We start from the raw sequence: 20720 nt of genomic DNA, 5'->3' as shown, positions 1-20720 counted from the left end.
CAGGTCATTTCACGTTAGTATTGTAATACAGCATGTAACAATATTTAGGAACTTTTGTGAGTGAGTTAGTAGCTCAATAGCTTTGTAAATACTGCTATAAAAATTCCTCAATTTAATAGGAGCAAAGCTATTCAATGGACCATAAATGTTGACATATGGGCAAAAATTGCTTGCAGATGAAGGCAGGTGTTTTTGTAACATTTTACAAAACAAATTTAAGCTGGTTTGAAATTGTTATCTGATTTATCCAATTAGTTCCTGTGTTCCCTTAAGTTTGTATTGTACCTATTACCAGTATTCTGTCTGAGCTTCTTCTAAGGCATAGTGAAAGAAACCTAGTCACTGCATTTGGGTAATTCCCCCAGGATGTAGCTTTTGTGTTATAGGAAATGGAGGAGAAGAAATATGTTCAAATTGTGTGACAGTGGTTCATTTAAATATGGAGATTTGAATGGGAGAACTCGTTAATATTTTAACTACAGTGATCTTGATAAGAAAGGAGCTGTGCAGATGCTGTAAAAGAAAGATCTGGGGTTTTGTTCTTAAAATATTTTTCTCAATAATAGAAAAGATATTTCTGAAGTTAGGGTGAGGGGTGTTTTGGTTTGGGGCTGGTCTTTTTTTTTTTTTTTTTTAGGGGGTAAAGGGAATAAAATTAATGATGGGACAAGTTAAGTCCTGCACATTTCTGAGACTGTAAAACATCCCACCTCAGTAAAAAACCTTACAGTTCAGATCATGTAAAGCCATCTTGCCATCTTCAAGTCTTCTTTTGTTTGACTTCTCATTCCTGGCTTACTACTAAATGTTAGCACTGATACCCATTTCTGTATTCTACAAATATGTTTGTGTTCTGATCATGCTATAGAGCACTTATTTGTAGACAGATCATCAAGATAGCTTTTATTCTGTCTCCTTCTTTCAGATATGTGTATTTGCTGATGAAATAATTTAAGGTATGAGCCTGAGGATGTGAAGTGTTTCCTAAAACTTGCTGAAGAAACAGTTAAATGCCAATAAATACTATTGATTTTATAGTTAAGGGTTACTGACAGTAAACAGGTGTTTTATATAATGCCAGATTCAAAAAGATCAGGTTCTTAAATCTTACAAGATTTTTTTTCTTTGCCAGAAATGCCCACAAAAAAAAATTTCTACTAGTCTTCATTATTGTGGCAGTGTAATCCCCGTTAGTGTTTCTATAATATGGTGCTATTAAATAACCTGTACTTTTTCAACCTTTTTATTCTTTCCCTGGCAAGGTTTTTGGTTTTGTAATATAAAGAAGCTTGGATATTTGAAAAAAAAAACACCTTTGAATAGCATATATCAGTTTTCCCCATGGCATGACTAAGCGATATTAGGAATTAGTACCCCTTTAAAGTCTTGAATCAATTAGTTAAAAAGGGAGATGTGCTTCCACGCGTAGTCTTTATACCACAAAAGAATACCTGTGTGTCTGTTAATAATGATTTTTAAAATCACAGTTCAGTTTGATGTTAATAAAGCACAAAGCTTATAAAATGTCTAGAAAATTGTTGTTATATGGAAAGAACATGCTCTCATTAGTGAAATACTTTAAAATCTGAGTGTTTCATGGCAACTGAAAAGATTTGCTACATGGCCATGCAGACATCTATCTAAATAATCACACATATAATGAATTATTCTAAACCCTTGGTTTTCCTGGTCATGTACAAATATTTCAATTTCCTTTTAACCACTTAACATTTGAAAAATATAATAAATATAGAAGAAGTTTGCTTAAATGGAAGGATTTGTCTTTCTGTCTAAAGTGAGTTTCACAGAGGTCAAGAAATGGAAGATCTTTTCTGAGAATTTCAAACCATAATAATAAAAGGCTGGCTGCCATTCACAAACTTGAATTACAGTTCTATAGTAAATTAAATATTCTAAAACTCTTTTCAGGAGTGGCGACTAATTAGTTTGTTTGATATTAAATGTTTAAAATTAAATAGGTGAAAAGTTCTAGTGATGTTGGTTTTACTGAGCAGAGTGCAAATGGAGTTGGCCATTCATTTGTGATATGTGCTGTAAACTGTCATTTTAATTCTTCATCACAAAGGACTTGACTGATAGCACTTTGTAAAATAGTCAGTTGTGGTATTTAAGTATTTTAAATAGAGTTTAGCAGGGTTCTCCTCGAGACAAAGGAGAGAACCCTAACATAAGGGTTTTAAATGAGAAATACCAAGGCCTCAGTTAACAGGTGCAGTTGCAAAGTAGTGTTGTTCATTTAGATGTTTTGTCACCTATTTATAGATACAAATCGTATTTTTATTGTATTTTTTGAAGAAAAGAACAGAAGCAGAATTTCCAAACTGTTTCTCACTCTGTCAGAAATGTAGACATTTTGGTGAAGTGTGCAGGACCCAAGAAATGAAACTGAAAAAACCTTGTTTTGGAAACTAAGTGGAATGAACTGTGAAGCAAAATAAACAGTAACAGAAATAAGATTTTTACTGTAATTTTCCTTTAGAACTTAAGGGAAGGGAAAACTATTTCTGTCATTTACAAATCAGTTGCTTGCTTTCTAACACAAGCTATGTAGAATAGTGCCTTGGAGAAGTCTTCCTGCATATCACCTGTAATGTTTTTGTAGCTTGCTGTGAAATTGTGTATATTTTCTCAACAAGAAAATTTTTCTGAGAATAGAAATGATGATAAAATGTTGTAGAAGTCTGTATATAAGAAACAGACATTAAAACCTAAAGTTTATGACAAACAGAAGTCAAACTTGCCATTAAAGCATGCATCCTTCTCAGAAAAAGACTGTCTACCTACAGATAGACTTTGGATCAGTAATATGTTCTTAAAGCTGAAAAGCTACATTCTCTCCCCCTCCTCCCCTCCCCCCAAGGTTCTCAGTCTGCTTTTGATCTTGTAATCTTGTTACATAAAAATGGAAATTATTGTGGTGCTATTCACAAAAATTTCTTTGCTAATTTTTTTGATCAGGGTAGCTCATGCATGAGACTCTGGGAAGTCTTGCAAGTATTACAGAAGTGTCTCTCACCCATCACTGATGAGATCTTTCCTTCTCTCCCAGACAGTTAGGAAGCAATCACTGCCATTAGAGGACATTGTAACACATCAGCGGTTGTCTTTCTAATTTTGTTATAGGTGAATGTAAGCTGAATGTAGAGAAGACTTCTAAATAAGCTGGACTGATGTGCACAGAGAAGGAATGAAGTATGGATGTGAAGGAACGTAGGCCTTATTGTTCCCTGACAAAGAGCAGACGAGACAAGGAGCGGCGCTATACAAATTCTTCTGCAGAAAATGAGGAGTGCAGAGTGCCTACACAGAAGTCTTACAGCTCCAGCGAAACCTTGAAAGCTTTTGATCATGATTCTTCTAGGTTGCTGTATGGAAACCGGGTAAAAGATTTGGTCCACAGAGAAGCAGATGAATATACCAGACAAGGTAGGCAAGATGTTTTAATGTAGAGTGTATAATTCATTAGTACCAAGTAACCAGGCATTCTTGCTGCAGGAAAAGTATGCTGTTATACCAGTGTCATTAATTTTAGTAATACTCTGCACACATAGTACACCTGTATCTCCTTACACGTTTTACAAAGATGGGAAAGCATTGTGTACCATCTTTGAAACAGATAATATATGATGCACAGGAAAGTAAAGTAAATGGCCCATGTTGGGCAATGGGTCAGTGAGAACTTTGCAAACTCATGTGAAGTATTCAGGCCTTACAGTTTAAAAATTAGACCCCCAGAATCAATTTGACTCAGTAACAGATTGCCCAAAAGTTTGCCACTCAAATACAGCTAAAATGTAAATAGCTTCAAAATTAATAAAAATAAACAAATACAACTGTTCCAAGAAGGCCAAGCTCTATGAACAGGTTTGGGGAAACACAGTGTGTGTGGATGAGTGTAAGAATAATGTATTAGCTCAGTGCCTTTATCTTTTAGCTCACATGGGCAGTAACAGAGCACTGTATGGTGACTAAGGTGAATTAATTCACGATCAATGCATTTAGGTTTGTTGGGGTTGGTTTTGGTTTGTTTTTTTTTTTTTAATTTTTTTTGGGGGGGGGAGTGTGGTTGGTTTGCTTTTTAGTGGGTATCTATGGTATCTAACCAGATGCTAACACATTACTAGAGCTCAGTGTTGAATTTGAATCTGGGACTGGAGAGACATAAGAGACCTAAATATCTGTGGAGGTGCTCAAAACCTGACTGGATATAGTCTTGGGCAACTTCCTGTAACTGACAGTGCTTGAACAGAGGCCTTGGACTAGATAACATCAGGAGGTCCCTTTGCACCTCGGCAGTTCTCAGAGGTTGTTCTTGGCTCCAGTTGGGGTTAAGCATTTACACATCACTTTTGGTTTCAAAATTGTAGTTTCTGGAATTGGTGTTTCTATAACTAAACTGCTTAACATAGGAAAACAAGTTACGAAATGTGTAGAGTACTGCAGCCCAGTTATCTGAAAGGATAAAGCTAGGCCAAGAGCTTTGTGAACTTACATCCCATTCTTTTGTATAAAGCTGTCTTTTATGAGGAAACAAGGATAGATTTATGTGTAAAAAAAAAAAAAAAAGCTTCCTCCTTGTGAAGAAATCCTTAGTTTTTATTTTAGAAAGGTTTAAAAATATTTTCCCTGTTGGTGGTTTTTCTTTGTTCCAAGTAGAATAACTTTACATTAGAATTAGAGCTGGCCACATGGTGTTGGCTTTTGCCTACAAGTGTTTGCAAAGAAAATAAAAACATTTCTCTTAGGCTGGTGTAACTGAGGCTTGCACCTACTGTAGTTGTTTGCTTTCTGCTGTGTATTTTTGGTTTCTGTGAGACGTTGAAACCTCAGGTCATCACTGCTCTCTAGTTTTTAAGATGTTAGTCATCTTTATTTCATTACTTTAATAAGGTAAATTCAAGAGGAAACTTTCTAAGACCTGTAGTGTAGATGCTTTTTTTAGTAGTAGTGACAATATTCTATCAAAATAGGGATCATTTATGTAATGAATTCATAAACCATTGCCTGAATAGGGTACTATTCTTTTTAAATAGCAGTAATGGAATGGAAGAAGTTCTGTAGTCTGTCATGTCATATACGATGGTGCACTGGGCTTTGGGTGGTGGTTTGGTTTTTTTTTTTCCTCAGAAATGCACGTAGTATTTAGCTAATACTTATTGCCCAATATGCAATAGATTACATGTCTATAGCCCTAAAATGGTAGTCTGACATATGTAGTGTCATCTTCACCTTTCAGTGGTCTCAGCACTGTCATCTGTGCCCATTTGATTTTCCTTGTTGTCCTTTCAATTCTCTTTATTTGGCTTATTGGCTTCCCCTCCAATGCATGCTGGTTTAGCACCTGTGGGGACTGCCTGCAGGTTTGATAGGGTCAGGGTATAAAGGGCTTGTTTTGCTGTCTTAGGTAGTGTGTTCCTTTTGATTCATCTTTGAAATAATTTACTGCTTCTGGCATTGGAAGCATTTTATGGAAGAGGTCTTCAAGGTCATTCCAAAGGTTTTAAATAATATATAAAACATGCTTCCCTGTATTTCCCCCCCCCCATCTAGAAACAGATTGCAGACATGTAGCTTTGTTGAGTCTAATTACATTCTAGCCTGCTAAATCAACAGGAAATAAATCTAGAAGCAAAAAAGGCAAGCTTTAATAAATACCTTTAATTGGAAACTAGTTTTTAAAATTAATCATGACTAGTGTTTCACTTATTTTTTCCCCCATAGTGTATAAAATAACAATATTAAGTTTCCAGTGTCTGCTGGAAAGCTACTGGAGTAGTTACATGAGTTTCTGGAGTCCCTCAAATGTGGCACACTTTTAAAAATGTCAGTGTGGTTTTATGGCTGATATTTTGGAGTAAAGCTTTCTGCTTCAAAGCTTTCTGCTAATGAATCAGAAATTTCGCACCTCTGCTTTCTGAGATTTCTAAGACCATCTTTGTGCTTCCTGCTTCCCAAAATCCCATGATAGGAATTCCAAAATGTATACTGCCACTGGAGATAAGTGTGTCCTGTTTAGTGGTAGGTTTATCCCAGGACATCTTGTCGAGAGGAGGTTCTCCAACTGTCAGTTCCAGTCACAGAACTTTTTCCTTGCCTTATTTTCTGTTGCTTAAGATTAATTACATAAATAAAATCCTAAAAATGCATGTTTGTTACTATAATTAAAAAAAAAAGATTTAAAACATATAGTAAAACGTTTGAATGTAAAATTACTATATAAATGGGATTATCATGTTAATTTTGAAAACTGTTCAACAGGAGTTGAAGGGCAGGTATGCTTGTTTAGGATACTGTAACTTCATCTAGGCAGCATGCTTTCAGTTGACATCAGTGAGAGACCTACTGTGGTGGTCTTCTTAAGCCCCTTCATATGTTGCAAAACTGACTGTTGTGGTTTAAACCAAGTCCCCCAACTCCCGGAGAGTTAGGAAGGAAAATCCAAAAAATGTAGCCCCCACGGATTGAGATAAGAACGGTTTAATTGCTAAGGCATAACACAAAACCCCTACTGCCATTTACTACTACAAATAATAATGATACAGCAAACAGCAAGTGAAAAGAATACAACACCCCACCAGCCACCAACCCATAACTCACTCCACCCTGCCTGGCCGAGCACCGCATGCTCCCTCCTCCATTTTTCTCTAGAGCTCTACCCCTCCAGCCTTCTCTCTCCCAGTATGCATCCTGGGCATCACGTGCTATGGTATGGAATACCTCATTGCCTAGCCTGGGTCAGGTGTCCTGTCTCTCCTTCCTCCCGGACTCCCCTCCTCCACCTGGCTGGAAAAAACCTTGAACAAAAACACCCTCAAAACATGCTCAAACCATGACACTGACTTTGTTTTTAAACTCTTCAGATGCGGATTTTTTTAGCCTACTATTTTTAGAACTACTGATTTAGTGATTTATTTTCACGTTATTATGATTCAGAAAAATTAGTAAGCCTGTGGATAATTAAACTCAGCACCCCACCATGTAAATAAAGACCATGAGCTTTTTTCCTTTAAAAGTATTCTTTGACAATGGATAAAGCACCATGAAGGACTGTTTGCTTTCCTAGGTGTGTCAATATGATTGTTTGCTGTTTATGTGTTTAGGGAGGAAGAAGACACTTTATTTTCTTATGCTTTGAAGCATCAAACTATAATGAGCAGCCTGATTTAAATGTACAACTTCTCTAATTGAATTCAGCAACCTGAATGCTTGCATTTTGGAACATGCCCAAGTATCTTGCTGAATTCAGGATTTAAGCTGACTGTATGAGGTTGAATTTCTCTGTTGTACAGAGAAATTTCTGTGTTTACAAAATAAAACTGCTGTGTGAAGTAACAGAAAGTATATAGGAAAATGCTATGCCAAATGAGAACAATCAGCCATTGGAATAATCTCCCCAGGGAAGTGGGGGATTCCCCAACATTAGACACATTTGATTCAGCTGGAAAGGTTGCTGAACTGTCTTGTCTAGACTGGGCTTTTGCCAAGAAAGGTTGGACCAGATGATCCTTGAGGTCTCTTCCTCAAAAATACGTGAAAGTGTGACATGACTGCAGAGTGGGAAGAAAGGATTTTGGCAATGTAGAAAGTAATTTGTATTGTTTAAATTGCATTAGGATAAAATAATTGGAATTCATAATAATATAAAAATATAAAAATAATTTGAGGACAATCCTGAATCAAACCTGAACTCACAAGAGCTACACTTTTTATTAAGTTAGTAAGACTAATGCAAGTAGGCAAAAATTGTATTTATTTACCATCAGATACATGTTAGAGAGAAGAGAGGAATATGCAGTACCTCTTAAGTAGTCATTGTTCCATTTCTAAAAATATTGTTGTTGCAGGACAGCATAGTGACCCTATAGAGTGATCTGTATGTTATGTCATGTCAGTGAGTTTTTGCACATGAGCAGGATACTGACCCATGAGCACAGGTGCTGTACTGCAGGCTGTACTGCAGATCTGTGCATGTTCGTCTTTTTGTACAAAATAATTACAGGCCTGTTTGTGAACTGTGTGAATTGAAAGGCTGAGCTGCAGACACCTTTTGCTAATAGAAAACCCGATGAGGCAGTGGAAGCTTTCTTAAATTTTTGTTTTTGAAAGCTTGAGTCAGCTTTGGTTTAGGCTACAGGTAATGTTATTTGGTTGTCTTAGCTGGCAGTGAGAATGAGTTCACCATGTTTATCAATCAGAACAATTCACTGTCAGCCAAGCCTTAATGTAATTTATTTTCATGCCACCCCTTTCAGTTTTGCAGGAGAAAGTACTTCGATGCATGGTTTTGTACCTGTACTCTTCTTGAATACTGAAGTGCCTAAATTAGATTAAATACCCTAATAACTCCTGGGAACTGCAAAAAGAGGGGCTGAACTTGCCAAACAAGTGAAGAAAAATAGTTTCTTTCCTTCGCTATATGCTGGATCACTGATACAAGGTTGCTGAAAAGCAAAGCCATATACAGTACGTTCCAGCGTGTGGATGTATTGTAGGTATTGTTCAGCTGCCACTCCCATGACACTTAGATTTATGTGCTAGAAAAATCCCACCATTCAGCGAAAGAGGGACCTGAAACACTGATATATATGCTTTGACAATTTTATTGTATAAGATACTAAACATTGCCAGGGATACATTTTTAAGACTTCAGAAACCTGAAATGTTAATTGCAACTTCTATCCTGATGTAATATGACTCCAAAGCCTATTGCTTTTAAATACAAGCTACTCAAAATGAGTTATTTGGATAGCAAAATATTTAATCTTTCTAGTCTTCATAAATGTCAACTGTAGGATTAAAGGATTTAAATGGTCATGTTTCTAAACCCAGAGCCTACTTTAACCTGTCTGAAGCAGTGGAAGAACATACATGCAGGACCATTTTGACCTTCCACTACCTATGCCTTAATGAGGGGCTGATTTTGACTGTTGAGTAGGCAAGTGATTCTCAATAGAAGTGAATTGGCCTGCTTTGCAGACTGTTTACGAGAAGGTATGAAATAATAGATAAGTGACTCTGTGCTCACCTGATGAGCAAATTAATCACCATTCAGTGACATGGCAAGTGCTGTCTTTCAAAACCTGAGGCAGATATTAGAATTAGTGTTTTATGTTCCTGGCTGCAGTGGAAGATGTGTCCTGATTGTCATCATGACAGATACTTTTTTGTTATGCTAAAACATGGCCACCTGCAGTGCCTGCCTGATTTGAGTGTGTAACTCATATAAGCAGCATGCAGTGCCAGTGTGTTCTGGATAATTTTGTGGCCTTGAGCTACACACATAACCTTCTGCCAGAGGTGTTTTTTTTTGGTTTGGGCTTTCTTTTTTCCCCTCTGTACTACAGGAATAATAACACTTAGCCACCTCACAGGCATGTTGGGAAGATTAATTAGTTTATGTTTGCAAAATGCTTTGAAGATGAAAAGCACTGTAAGTGCTAAGTAATATTATCATCTTTCATTGCTGTACTAGTTACTTCTTAAAGCAACAATAAGAAGTTAATTGGTTTTCAGGTTCCAGGTGATAAGGATCTGTTGACTTTTAAAGTTACTCTATTAGCTACAGAGTCCTACTAAGAAAAACCTTTCACTTTTATTTGATTGGTAGTACATTTAGCTCATGCTCAGTGATATGCACACTTGCTCTAAGGTATTCATCTAGCTGAAATTGTCCCCTTGTGGATCACAGTCTGTAGATGAGCTGCAGATCTGGAGACAAAGGGCAACTGTGATTCTCCAGGGAAAAATCAACCTTGGTTATTGTCAGTAGACTGCTTGATCAGGCATTTCTACACAGCCTTGGTCCACAGGGTAAAAACCTTGCTTTGACCAGTCCAGCTGCAAAATAAAAGAATTAAGTTCTTGATCATATTGACTAGGGATTTGTAAGGTGAGCAACAGGCCTTCACAAGGAGTTTCAGCCTCATAGAAAGAAAGATACTGTAGAGGGTCTGTAGTTGCTCCTACATTTTTCCATAGCCCTTATACTGAGATATATGTGCTGCTCGTCTTCATAGTGAAAACTAAACTCAGAACTAGAGAGATAAATGGATCACATGCATGGCTATGAAAGATTACTTCATTGTGTTAACATCTAAGGAGAGAATAAAGCTAGAAAAGTGTGCAGTTAGTGATGGGGTGAGGAATGAAAGAGGCTGAAGAGGCCTGTCTGTGCCATTCATTGATTTAGTGCTTAGGGCTGAGAGTCAGGGCAGTAGGCCAAGCTGTGAGTGATTGCTTATTCCATCACTGGCAAATAAATGTGAAAAGTGAAGCAGATACGTAAAACGGAGTAATTCTTCAGAAAGTTCCTGATTCTGAAATTAGTTTGCACAGTGTCACATTTTACTGGCTTGAGAGTCAGTACTCAGCATTACTGAGCTAATTAAAGCTGAAAGAGGAAATGGCAGGGCCAAGGGAACATGTTTGCCTCTAGTTTTGTGTTTCTTCTTTTTTGCTTTGCAGTGCCATAAATACCTGAGTTGAATTCTTTCTTGTCTTTAATATAATAGACATTTTTCTAGAAAATCTAAATGAAGGCAATGCTACACTACATCTGTTATGGGGGTTTGCAGAATGGAAACCCTTTCAGAGGGTGTGATGGAAAATGTGAGTGAGAGAGGGAGTAAAAGAGATTTTAATTTCTGCAGAAATCCTTGGGTCTGTATTTCCTGTTATTTCTTGCAGTTACCTATAGCAATGGTCCAAGCATCTCATTCAATCCTTCCATTACAGGCAGAGCTGATTGTAAGGAGTGTGGGGTACTTGTTTATGAAGTCCTACAAATAGAAATATATGGGCTACTCTGAATAGGTGTGGTGTTTTGTGGCTTTTTTTTTTTTCCTTTTTATTGGTTCAGGGCCTGTTGAACTAATCGAGTTTTCTGTCAAGCTGAGAGACACATCCCTTTGAGGGTCTCTCTGCTCACTTGTGGTGTCAGACATGCCTTTCCCTTGTGGAAAAGAAAAAACAATGGTAGTTTTTCACTCCATGTATGGAGGAATGGCAGTGTACCATACTGCTTCCTTTCTCCTCACCTTCTTTTCCCATTTCAAGCCGTATGTCATGTCATTAGCATCATACTGACCTTAATGTGGCAGTTCATGCCTGTCAGATCTGTGGTTGTAGGCTCTTTGCAGACTGGATATCCATCATCTATACATTGCTTACCCTTGGGTCATATTTTCTTCACATCTATCAAATTTAGTCTTTATTCGTAGCTTGTAATAAATGGATGCTGAGATGTTGATGATTTGGTTCCAGGATCCAAAGATTAAGACAGAGGTCTAAAATGTCTATACTGTCATTCTGGTCATGATCAAGACTTTGTGTTCCTTCTACTCATGGAGTTATGTTTCTTTTTTAAAATCCACAGAATCCTGGGTTGTTTTTTTTTTAGGTTTGGGGGTTTTTTGTTTGGTTGGTTTTGGGGTGATTTTTTTTTCCTCTTGCAGCCCATGATCTGGACAGCTATGTTAGTTTCTCTCAGTTTAGTTCATACATTATGTAATCATAGTCATAAACACAGATTTTTATTTAAAATCCCAAGATCTGGAACCATAATGCTTAAATTATTAATTAATTTCCTGGAACATTATTGCTGATTCTGTAGCTTGAAGCTTTGAGTTGTGCAGTTGTGAAATTATCTGCAGCTGACTTTAATCTTACTCTGTGGTAACTTCAGAGGGTTTGATGAACAGTTCTTTATCCTTATACTGGATTAAGGAGTGCTTCATATGTTCTAGTCCATGGATTAGTACTGAGGATCCCCTACCACCCTCCAGCCTAACAGAATAAAATTGAGTCTCCCGTACTGCACAGAAGAGTCTGCATTGAACCAGAATTTCAAAAACTGGTGGCAGGAAGATTCTATTCTATTTCTAAAATAAAAACTTTCCCAGGCTAGCATTTCAATTTATATCTCCTTGTGATTCTGTATTTCAATGCTTGTAAACATACATGGCTGTTTAAATACAATGCTTGAAATATTTTAATTGGGGGGAGGGTGTGCTTTTGGTTTGAGGTTATTATTTATTTAAAAATTACTCAAGTTTTGGGTCCTACATAAAGTTCCTCTACCAAGAGTGGCATAGTAAATGCTGATCAAAGAACTCACAGTATCTGGCACTAACTTTTTCAGAAGTCACCGAGTCCATGACTTAAATCCCTATATGCTTTTAGCCTACAAGCAATGCAAGAGCTGTGTTACTGTTTGGCCAGAAAAACGAGCATGTGAAAATTATATGTACAGTTGCTAACATTTAATATAATTTAATGCTGTTATTATGTAATTTACTGGATTTTTGGAGAAGCAAATGTCTTTCATACGAATCTTACAGCTGCACTCTGAATCAGATAATGATGAGAAAAGGAGGTTATGATGGAGAAGTGAAGAGAGCGGAAAGGTCAAGAAAGAGAGATTAAGAGGTGACAAGGAAGAAGGTTGTGATGAGTGAAGAGAAAAACATAGGAATTAAAACCAGGAGGAAAATGTGATACAGTGGATTAGGATGGTTTAAATTTCGCAGATCATTTTCACAAAAACAAAGAGAAAATCAGACTGAAGTAACAACAACAAAATACTCTGCAGAATTAGAAAGGAGAAATGTTAACATAGGCAAAGCTCATTATTTGCCAGTCTTCACTGCAATTTCTTGCACCCTAGCAAACAGAACTCTGCAAGTACAGCTTTGAAAACTCATTTTTAGTAAATTTATAGTGAAGTTTGTGACAGAATAGATGGTATCACATCTATTACTCATTCTCTCTTTTGTGTATTTGTATTCTACCCACCTAATATTCTGACTTCTGGAGACAGCATTTTTACACTACTTATCAGTTTTATAGACCATCCAAGGCATCTGTTTTGCTGTTGGGTTGTTTGTTTGTTTTAATCTTTGTCCTTTCATTTCCAACAAATTTGCTATTCTACTTTACATTCATTTCCATTTTAGTGTCCTTCCTCTCAAGGCCTTTTCTTCCAAACAACCACCTTTGTAGGTGTCCCAGACTGTATCTGTCACAGTAAATAGAAAAACATATTATTTTCTTTATGAAGAAGTTACATGTTTTTCCTTAAGAAACCAGATTAGAAGATCCCATAGGAGTGCACAGAATTCTTGCTAAACCAGCCCAGCTCTGCTTTGATCATCTAGGAAGATGGCATCTAACCCATGTTCTCAGTGGTCCTGTACTGACTAGCTAGTGCCCTGAGAACAGTTTTGCTGCCTGCTGTTATATATAAAGAAGTTCTTTTTAACATCTTCAACTAGCACATAACTGAACTCTGTATTTTCAGGAATTAGAGAAGTGAACAGGTGAGCCAGTTGGCAGTTAACAGTTATTCCTTTGTACTTGTCATGTGTATGAGTTAGGAAGGCAAGGTGCTGTTGAATCAGGTCAGTAGTCTGGAGCTCTTGGTTGTACAGGAATGGTGAAGCATTTCAAAAATGCGATGCAGCTGTGTGCTGGCTTCCACTCTGCAGAAAGTATTCAGAGGTACTGTGAAGGAGCTCTAGGTAACCTCCTTCAAATATAGCCCACTAGTAGTATCTGAACATGAATACAAAAGGAAGTACTTTCCCCATATCAAAATAGCAGAAAACAGCACGGTCTTTGCAATAACAATTTTCAGCAGTGTTGACATCAGTGCTGCTTGTATAATAAGCTTATATGATAAGCATTTTACTATGAGGACATGTTTGTATGCAGTACTCTGCAGATCAAAAATAAAAACGTGAGAAAAATATTTTTCCTCATTTGCTTTCTAAAAGAATGAGACTTCTTCTAATTAAAATGATAAAATAAATCAGCATTAAGTAGGGAATATTGGAAATCTATGGGAGAAGGTTGCTCTCCTAAGGACCATGGTCATAGTTTTGTGCATGTATAGCTTTTATTGTTTGACAGTTTTTCTAAGTTTAATGTAAGTATTTTTGTCATGTTATGAGAGAGATATTTGAATGGCAGTGGTGTTATAGACAGAAGGCAAGATACAAAGGAAGAATAGATTAAAAAAGGGACAGACAAGTACTAAAGGGTGCAGAGACAGCAGACATAGCACAAAACTTCTTCAGAAACATAAGCAAGACCTAAACTAAACAGACCTTTGACTATGGGCTTGGATGGGTTTGGGACCTCTGCCTTTTTAGTACTGTGCATATCCTGTTACAGCTAAACCAGTTGGCAAAGGCACTCAAACTATAATTTCTCTGGTTTAAAAGGTAGGGGTATGGGTGTATTTTTGATGTTAAATAGACAGATGCTTTGGAGGCTTTTCAGATTTTTGTTTCTTTCCCTCTTCCCAAAATACTGTTGCTGAACCCTGACTTGTCAGCTTATCAGTGGTTAATGAATTATTAGGGACAGTGCTGATGTCTGGAGATGCTGACAAACTCTCTGTTGGATATTTTTTATTCATTCTTTCTGTTGGTTTCCACTTTTCATGGTTTTTAACAGAGTATCTCTGTGTATATACTTAGTATAGATTCAACTTAGAGCAAGGACTAACAGGTGAAGAACCATGGGGCCTATTCTTTTGTTTAGCAGTCCTTTTCAAAAACCCAATTCCAAAAGATAACATTTCCAACTTGAAGCTTAAGTGATTATCAATGTTTTTGAACTAACTCTTCAATTTAAGCCAAGGGAACAAATGTGGCACAAGTGCAGCAGGTTTCCATTCAATTCCAGCTGTTAGCTTCTGGATTTCTAAAATAATACATCATTTCTGCATACATCAAATTTGCTTATATGCAGTATTTTATTCAACTTAAAAAAAATCATTTACATTTCTGGACAATGTGACTTTTATGATTCTGGCAGAGAAATATATATGCACGTGCATATATATATATATATACTCTTAAAAAGAATTGTTACACTTTTTTATATGTATTTAATGTAGTTAAGGAGATACACCAATCTTATGTGGTTACAAAGTAAGAGGTAGATATATATGGTTACTGTTGGCAAATGCTATGTTTTTAACAGTGATTTCTGTGCAAGCTTCTGAAAGTTATTTTAGAGTTATGACATTAAATTTCTTCTTGTTCTCACAAATTTAGGGTGTCAGCAGCCCTAACACTGCCCATAAATTGATATTCCCAGATAAGAGAAATGCAGTATCTAATGGTTGTGTGGTAGTAAACAGCATTATTTTTTATTTTAAAACCGAACTTCATGATACGTATCCCAGAGAGTGCAAAACTCCCAAAGGTGTCTCCAGAACAAGTCTCCTTGAAATGCTGTGTCCAGAATTTTCTTCTATTTTACACTTCATAGTTCTTTTCTTGTAAAGGATAGTTAGAAAAACAAACACCACAAAACATTCTGCTTGTTCTGTATCTACATTTTCTTCTCAGGAATTAGTTAATTACAATTGCCAAGTTTTTCTAAGTCTTTATGAACTGTTGAGGCACTTACTGTCAGTAGGAGAAATTGCAAATGTGTGTATAGTGTAAGAAACTGATGATTAAATCCCTCACATTGAAGTCATTCTGGAAAGGTTAATTGGAAACGCTAAGAACACAAGAAGGAGAACATCCTCTCTTTTTCATCTCCCCCCTTCCCCTCCCCACGCTCTGCTCCTACAACCTCCTTTTCAATTTTTATATTTAAAGTTTTTTTCACAGTATTGTTCATTATCAGGTAAAAGCCTCCAACTACTCTGCTGCGCACTACGTAACATTCCAACCGTGTTCATCCCTATCTCAGTCCTGGAAGACTTCCTCTTTTCATTGGTCAGGAAACTTAACGTGATGTAGAATTATTGTATCATGTATGTATGATTCCCTTTGGGGTATAAATTCTTACACAAGTACATATTTTTCCATGTCAACTTTTTGGTTTAGGTTTTGTGTTTGCAGCGGGGGGGGGGGGTTTGGTTTGTTTTGTTTTCATTTGTGTAGACAACTTACGTGGAATACAATCCTCTTAGTGAAGGTCTTAGGAAAGCTTTAATTCAGAAGATGATTTAGCCTGATGCTTCTAAATCGACTACAACGTTTCTGGGTTATGCTGTAAAACTTCTCAGTGTAGTGAAAAGCTTTAATATATTGAATGGGCTGAGCGAGCAATATGAAAAGGAAAAAATCCCCCTTTTCTGTTTTGGCCCTGTGACATGCAAGTTTGGTTTTCTTACCAAGCATAAGAGGGGAAAAAAGAAGAAAATATTTTACATGGATGTAGGCTTTTTTAGACTTAATTAAATAAATAAATAGTCTATTAGTAGATGGTAGTTGGTATGTTGTGACTGAGACAAGTCTCCTGGAAAAAGTGATCATGGAGGATGTTGTTATATACTGCCTGAAGTAGTTTCTTCTAAACAGTTTGCTTAAAAGGAATAAAACATGGTGGTGGGGGAAGGGAATAAATAGTCTCTTCAAATTGATGTCTCTGCATAGATGTCTCCCTGAGTGACTGAGTGCAAAGAGATCCTTTTTGCTGTGTGGGGAGCACAGGGCTGTGTGGTGTACAGGCTGGTGGAGGAGCTGCAGGGTGCAATGCTCACCTGCTGCAGCTGCTCTGATTGTGTCTCAAGATGTAGCATCTGTGTTCACATCCTTCCTTGCTTCCAGACCTCAGCACCATGAGGTTACTGGGAGCATGGCCATAACATCTTGTAGCATTGAAGTCAACAGTAGCTTTGTTACTGACTCAAGTAACCTTCTCTTCTGTCAAAAATACCTCTTCCTTTCCATTTTGCTTCCCAAAACCCTGTTCTTAGAATCAGTAAGATGCTGCATGTGCAACTGTGTATACACGTTAGCTGTGTGTGTAGGTACAGCTGTATACATGTATATGCACACGTGGGCTTCTCCTATATTTGGTTCTGACTTTAAGCAATTTTTTGAAAATGTAGATTCACATAATAATGTACTAAATGCATAAAAACAGTATTATAGACTGTCACCCCTAGCATATAGTTACCAAAATGCAAAATAATAAGCATTGTAGGCACTTCACTACTTCCAGCTCTGACCCTATTACCACTGGGCGGTTTTTTTGGCCTGTGCTTCTCTGATCAGTTTCAACTCTTTCAAAACCTGGGAATTGACGTAGCTTTAAAAATTTATAAGACACTATCAGTGTACATGGTATTCTGCTGTTCTTACACCTTTCACACTGTTAAGATGTAGTCACAGGTATGCTTATTCCTTTTATATTTACCTCCACATCTGTATTTTCATTTAAATACTTATTCACAGCTGGATAATAAATGCAGTCTGATTTGTACCTAATTGTAGTAACCAATTTTCATTATTCATTAAAGTCATTGTCAGAATTCAGTTTTGATTGTGACTGTGAAGAAACTTAGGGTGACCACAGCAATAAAATAATTAACTGCCTCACTTAAAAAAGTCAATGGCCAGTGCATTAATTCATGGTATTTCAGTAATTATTTACATTTCTGTATTCACATTTCTGCAATTCTGTTACTTTCTGACTGACAGAATTCTGTCCTTGCTGTATTACAAGCTTTAATTGTCTTACATATTTTTATGTTAAATGACTAATTTTGGTGAAATTAGGATGCTTGTCAGATTCAAAAATTCAATGTGTGTTCTCATTTGTTCCCAGAGCTATGAAATAATTGCGGGCTAGGGTGGAAAAGCATTATGGGTACAAGCATGCAAATGAACTTGCCAAGTATCTGTATATCATAAAATGTTTTAAATCTATGGACATAAAAGTAGGATGAAGACACAGGCATTAAAAAGGCAGTCATTTCTGAGTGTCGCATAATTTAGACACTTTAAGTTATTGAAGTGTCATGAGTTTATTGCTCCTAGTTTATTAATACAATCATTGGGGATTTACTTATGTCTCTTGCTCTGCCCCAAAACAGAGGCTAAAAATCTGTTTAAAATGCACAGACTCTGCTTCAGCAGTAAAAGCCTAAAATGTTTGTCAAAATAGAGACACAAAAAAGAACATCTTTACTGTAGTCCTTGTCCTGTTTGTATTTATGTGTTAAAGTAGGGCAGAGAGATCCAGTAAAGACTAAGTGAGTTTGGTTTGGAATTCTGTTTTTCAATTGCCACATTAGCGGACATCTGTATGGGAAAACAACCTATTGCTTTGGCCAATAACGAGGACACAAACATAAAAATAATCCTGAAGGATGGAGGAAAAAAAATATAAAAAATATGGAAAAAGTTTGACTTCTACTTTTAATCCTTTCATGTGCTGAATTGGCTTTTCTTGGTTTGCAGATTCTGTTACATTTCTTGCCTACTCAGGAGCAATTTTGATGTGTTTAAGTATTGACAAAACAGTGCCAAGGTAGTATGAATGAAAGGGGCACCACAGAGAGCTAGAGACAAAAGAATCCACTTGATTGTAATATGTGCAGAATTTTGACAAAACACCTTGTATGACACCTGAAATAATTATACACATGAACAGATTTAGGTTTAGGTTCTTTTTAAAATCAATTTTAAAAAAATTCTCACTTTTTGTTATCTTTTTTTCCCCTAATCAGGACAGAATTTTACCCTAAGGCAGTTAGGAGTTTGTGAACCAGCAACTCGTCGAGGACTGGCATTTTGTGCGGAAATGGGGCTCCCCCACAGAGGTTACTCTATCAGTGCAGGGTCAGATGCTGATACTGAAAATGAAGGAGTGATGTCTCCAGAGCATGCCATGAGACTTTGGGGCAGGGGGGTCAAATCAGGGCGCAGTTCCTGTCTCTCGAGCCGTTCCAACTCAGCCCTCACTCTGACTGATACCGAACATGAAAACAAGTCTGACAGTGAAAATGGTAAGTTCTTATGCATATGCCCGTATGTAAATCAATGTTTTAATTGCTGTTTTGGTTGACCCTCGAGAATTTAAAATCAGTAAACGAATGGCCTTGAATTTTTTTTTTTTAACCCACTCTTCCCTTCTTCCTCCCACCTCCCCAACAAAGTCAATATTCAGTATTAGTCCTAACTAGTGTAAGCTTTGGGTGCAGTGTTTTAGCTATTTGAAAGAGTTTAATCACAAAAAAAAGATTAGCTCTGTTTTATCTCAGGCCACGTCACCTGTTACCCTTTGGGGAACAGCTAAGTAAGTGGTGATAAAGTTGATCCCCAGAGCCAGCTTGCAATCAACGGTTTCATTGTAAACTCTTCTTCAAAACATCTTGGAGAAGTTGCAGAATCTTGGAATGGATGAATGAACACAAAGAATAGCTTATTAACAGGGCTCATGTGGTTCGAAAACAAATTTGATTGTGCTTTAAACTCGTAGCTGAGGAGAGCAATTAGAATTGTGATGAAGAGGGACATGTGGCCTTTGATGTACCTGGGAGACTGGATTACTGTGCAATTAAAATCTGCAAAAAAAAAATCCTAAATAGCAGCTTTGTAAAATGTGGGCTATGACCATTGTATATGAAGGCTTAGTTTTTGAACGAACAGAGGTTAATTTAGTTGGTTCATTTTTTAAAGCTTTTTAAAAAAAAATTTCTTCCACTTGAGGTATGAACAGAACCTAATGTGCTGTTAAATTCTAAATGTACAAATATTATAAGACATTTTATCTTTAACTTCTTTTTATTTGCAGAAGATTGTCAGCTTTGCTAGAATTAGAGTGATTGTTCTATTAACTTCATGACTTTCTATATGACAAATTCAAAAGAGGAATAAGGAAAAATGAGTAAAAATAAAAATTAGAGATGGCTATTGCCTGCATGTCTACATGTCATTTTATTAATTTATTAAATCTGTCTACTTAGCTGTACAAAAGTCAGAGCAATTTTATTTCATTCTCTGGCAATAGCTGTAACACATTGTGGGAAACAGTAATGTTCGTGTGTGTGTGTATTTTTTAAAAAATACAGTTTTACTTTAAACTACAAACAATAATGTTTAGTTTTACCTATTTATTATTTTAACTTTAGTTCAAGAAGGCAAAACCAAAGCTTTATTTTGGTATAGTTCATAATTGTCTTTTCATTGGTGGCTGATTCTAACTGAAGATGCCTGTTCAAGACAGCTGTCTGAGATGGGATCCTCCTTTTTGTTGGACTTAAATGCTCTGTATTCACAGGTGTCTTGTCTCGTGCTTGGAAAACGTGTTTTGAATTGGAGGTTGTTTTGAAAGGGTACAGGAGTACTTGCCTATCTCCTTTTGGTAGTGGAGTTTCTGTTGGATGACTCTTGATATTTCAGTTGCAAAGCAATCTGGAATAAATTGCTGAGCAGTCCTGTGATTTTTCCTTTTGAGAGGTCTATGCTAAAATATTCCCTTGAGTCTTTTCCTAAACCCTTAGGTTAATGATTTTGAAAATACATATTTAAATATACATGCACATGCATAATTTCATTAGAGTCATATCTTTAAATTACCAGAGAGGTGACTTATTTAGAAGTACAATAGGTTTGCTGTACTTTTTAATAAACCTTACATTTGCAGTTTTTAAAAAAAACAAAATACTGATTACAATATGCCAAAACTTCCTCCATGAGCTTAAAGCTAGTTTATTTTTTTCATGTGTGAGAAGAATGTGAATATGTTAGAAAAGACATTATTCTGCACTGGTTAAATTTATGCAAGGATTTATGCAATGAATGTCTGATGTTTGATGCAACTTCAACAAAGAGCTTAGTCACTAAAAAGGGTTACCGTTGATTTATTTATTGATAGGGAGGCCAGTGGTCTGACTTCAGGAGGTACTGGGACTGCTGTGAGGCTAATGAAATTTTGATGGCTTG

The 20720-nt window shown here is 36.6% G+C and overlaps 1 protein-coding gene across 2 annotated transcripts in view; it reads left to right on the top strand.

The window, feature by feature from the left end:
• The first annotated feature begins 3215 nt into the window (after nucleotides 1-3215).
• Nucleotides 3216-20720, top strand: part of TENM3 (teneurin transmembrane protein 3) — a 321907-nt gene continuing 304402 nt past the window's right edge. For both annotated transcript variants that reach the window (XM_013129075.3, XM_013129074.3), the window contains exons 1-2: nucleotides 3216-3447; nucleotides 18503-18781. In XM_013129075.3, coding sequence (XP_012984529.2) covers nucleotides 3216-3447; nucleotides 18503-18781 — 511 coding nt within the window. The remainder of the gene's footprint in view (nucleotides 3448-18502; nucleotides 18782-20720) is intronic.

This window comes from Melopsittacus undulatus, chromosome 7 (assembly GCF_012275295.1).
Source record: "Melopsittacus undulatus isolate bMelUnd1 chromosome 7, bMelUnd1.mat.Z, whole genome shotgun sequence".
Lineage (NCBI taxonomy): Eukaryota > Metazoa > Chordata > Aves > Psittaciformes > Psittaculidae > Melopsittacus > Melopsittacus undulatus.
The sequence above is the reverse complement of the archived record's forward strand: the minus strand, read 5'-3'. Positions and strand labels throughout refer to the sequence as shown.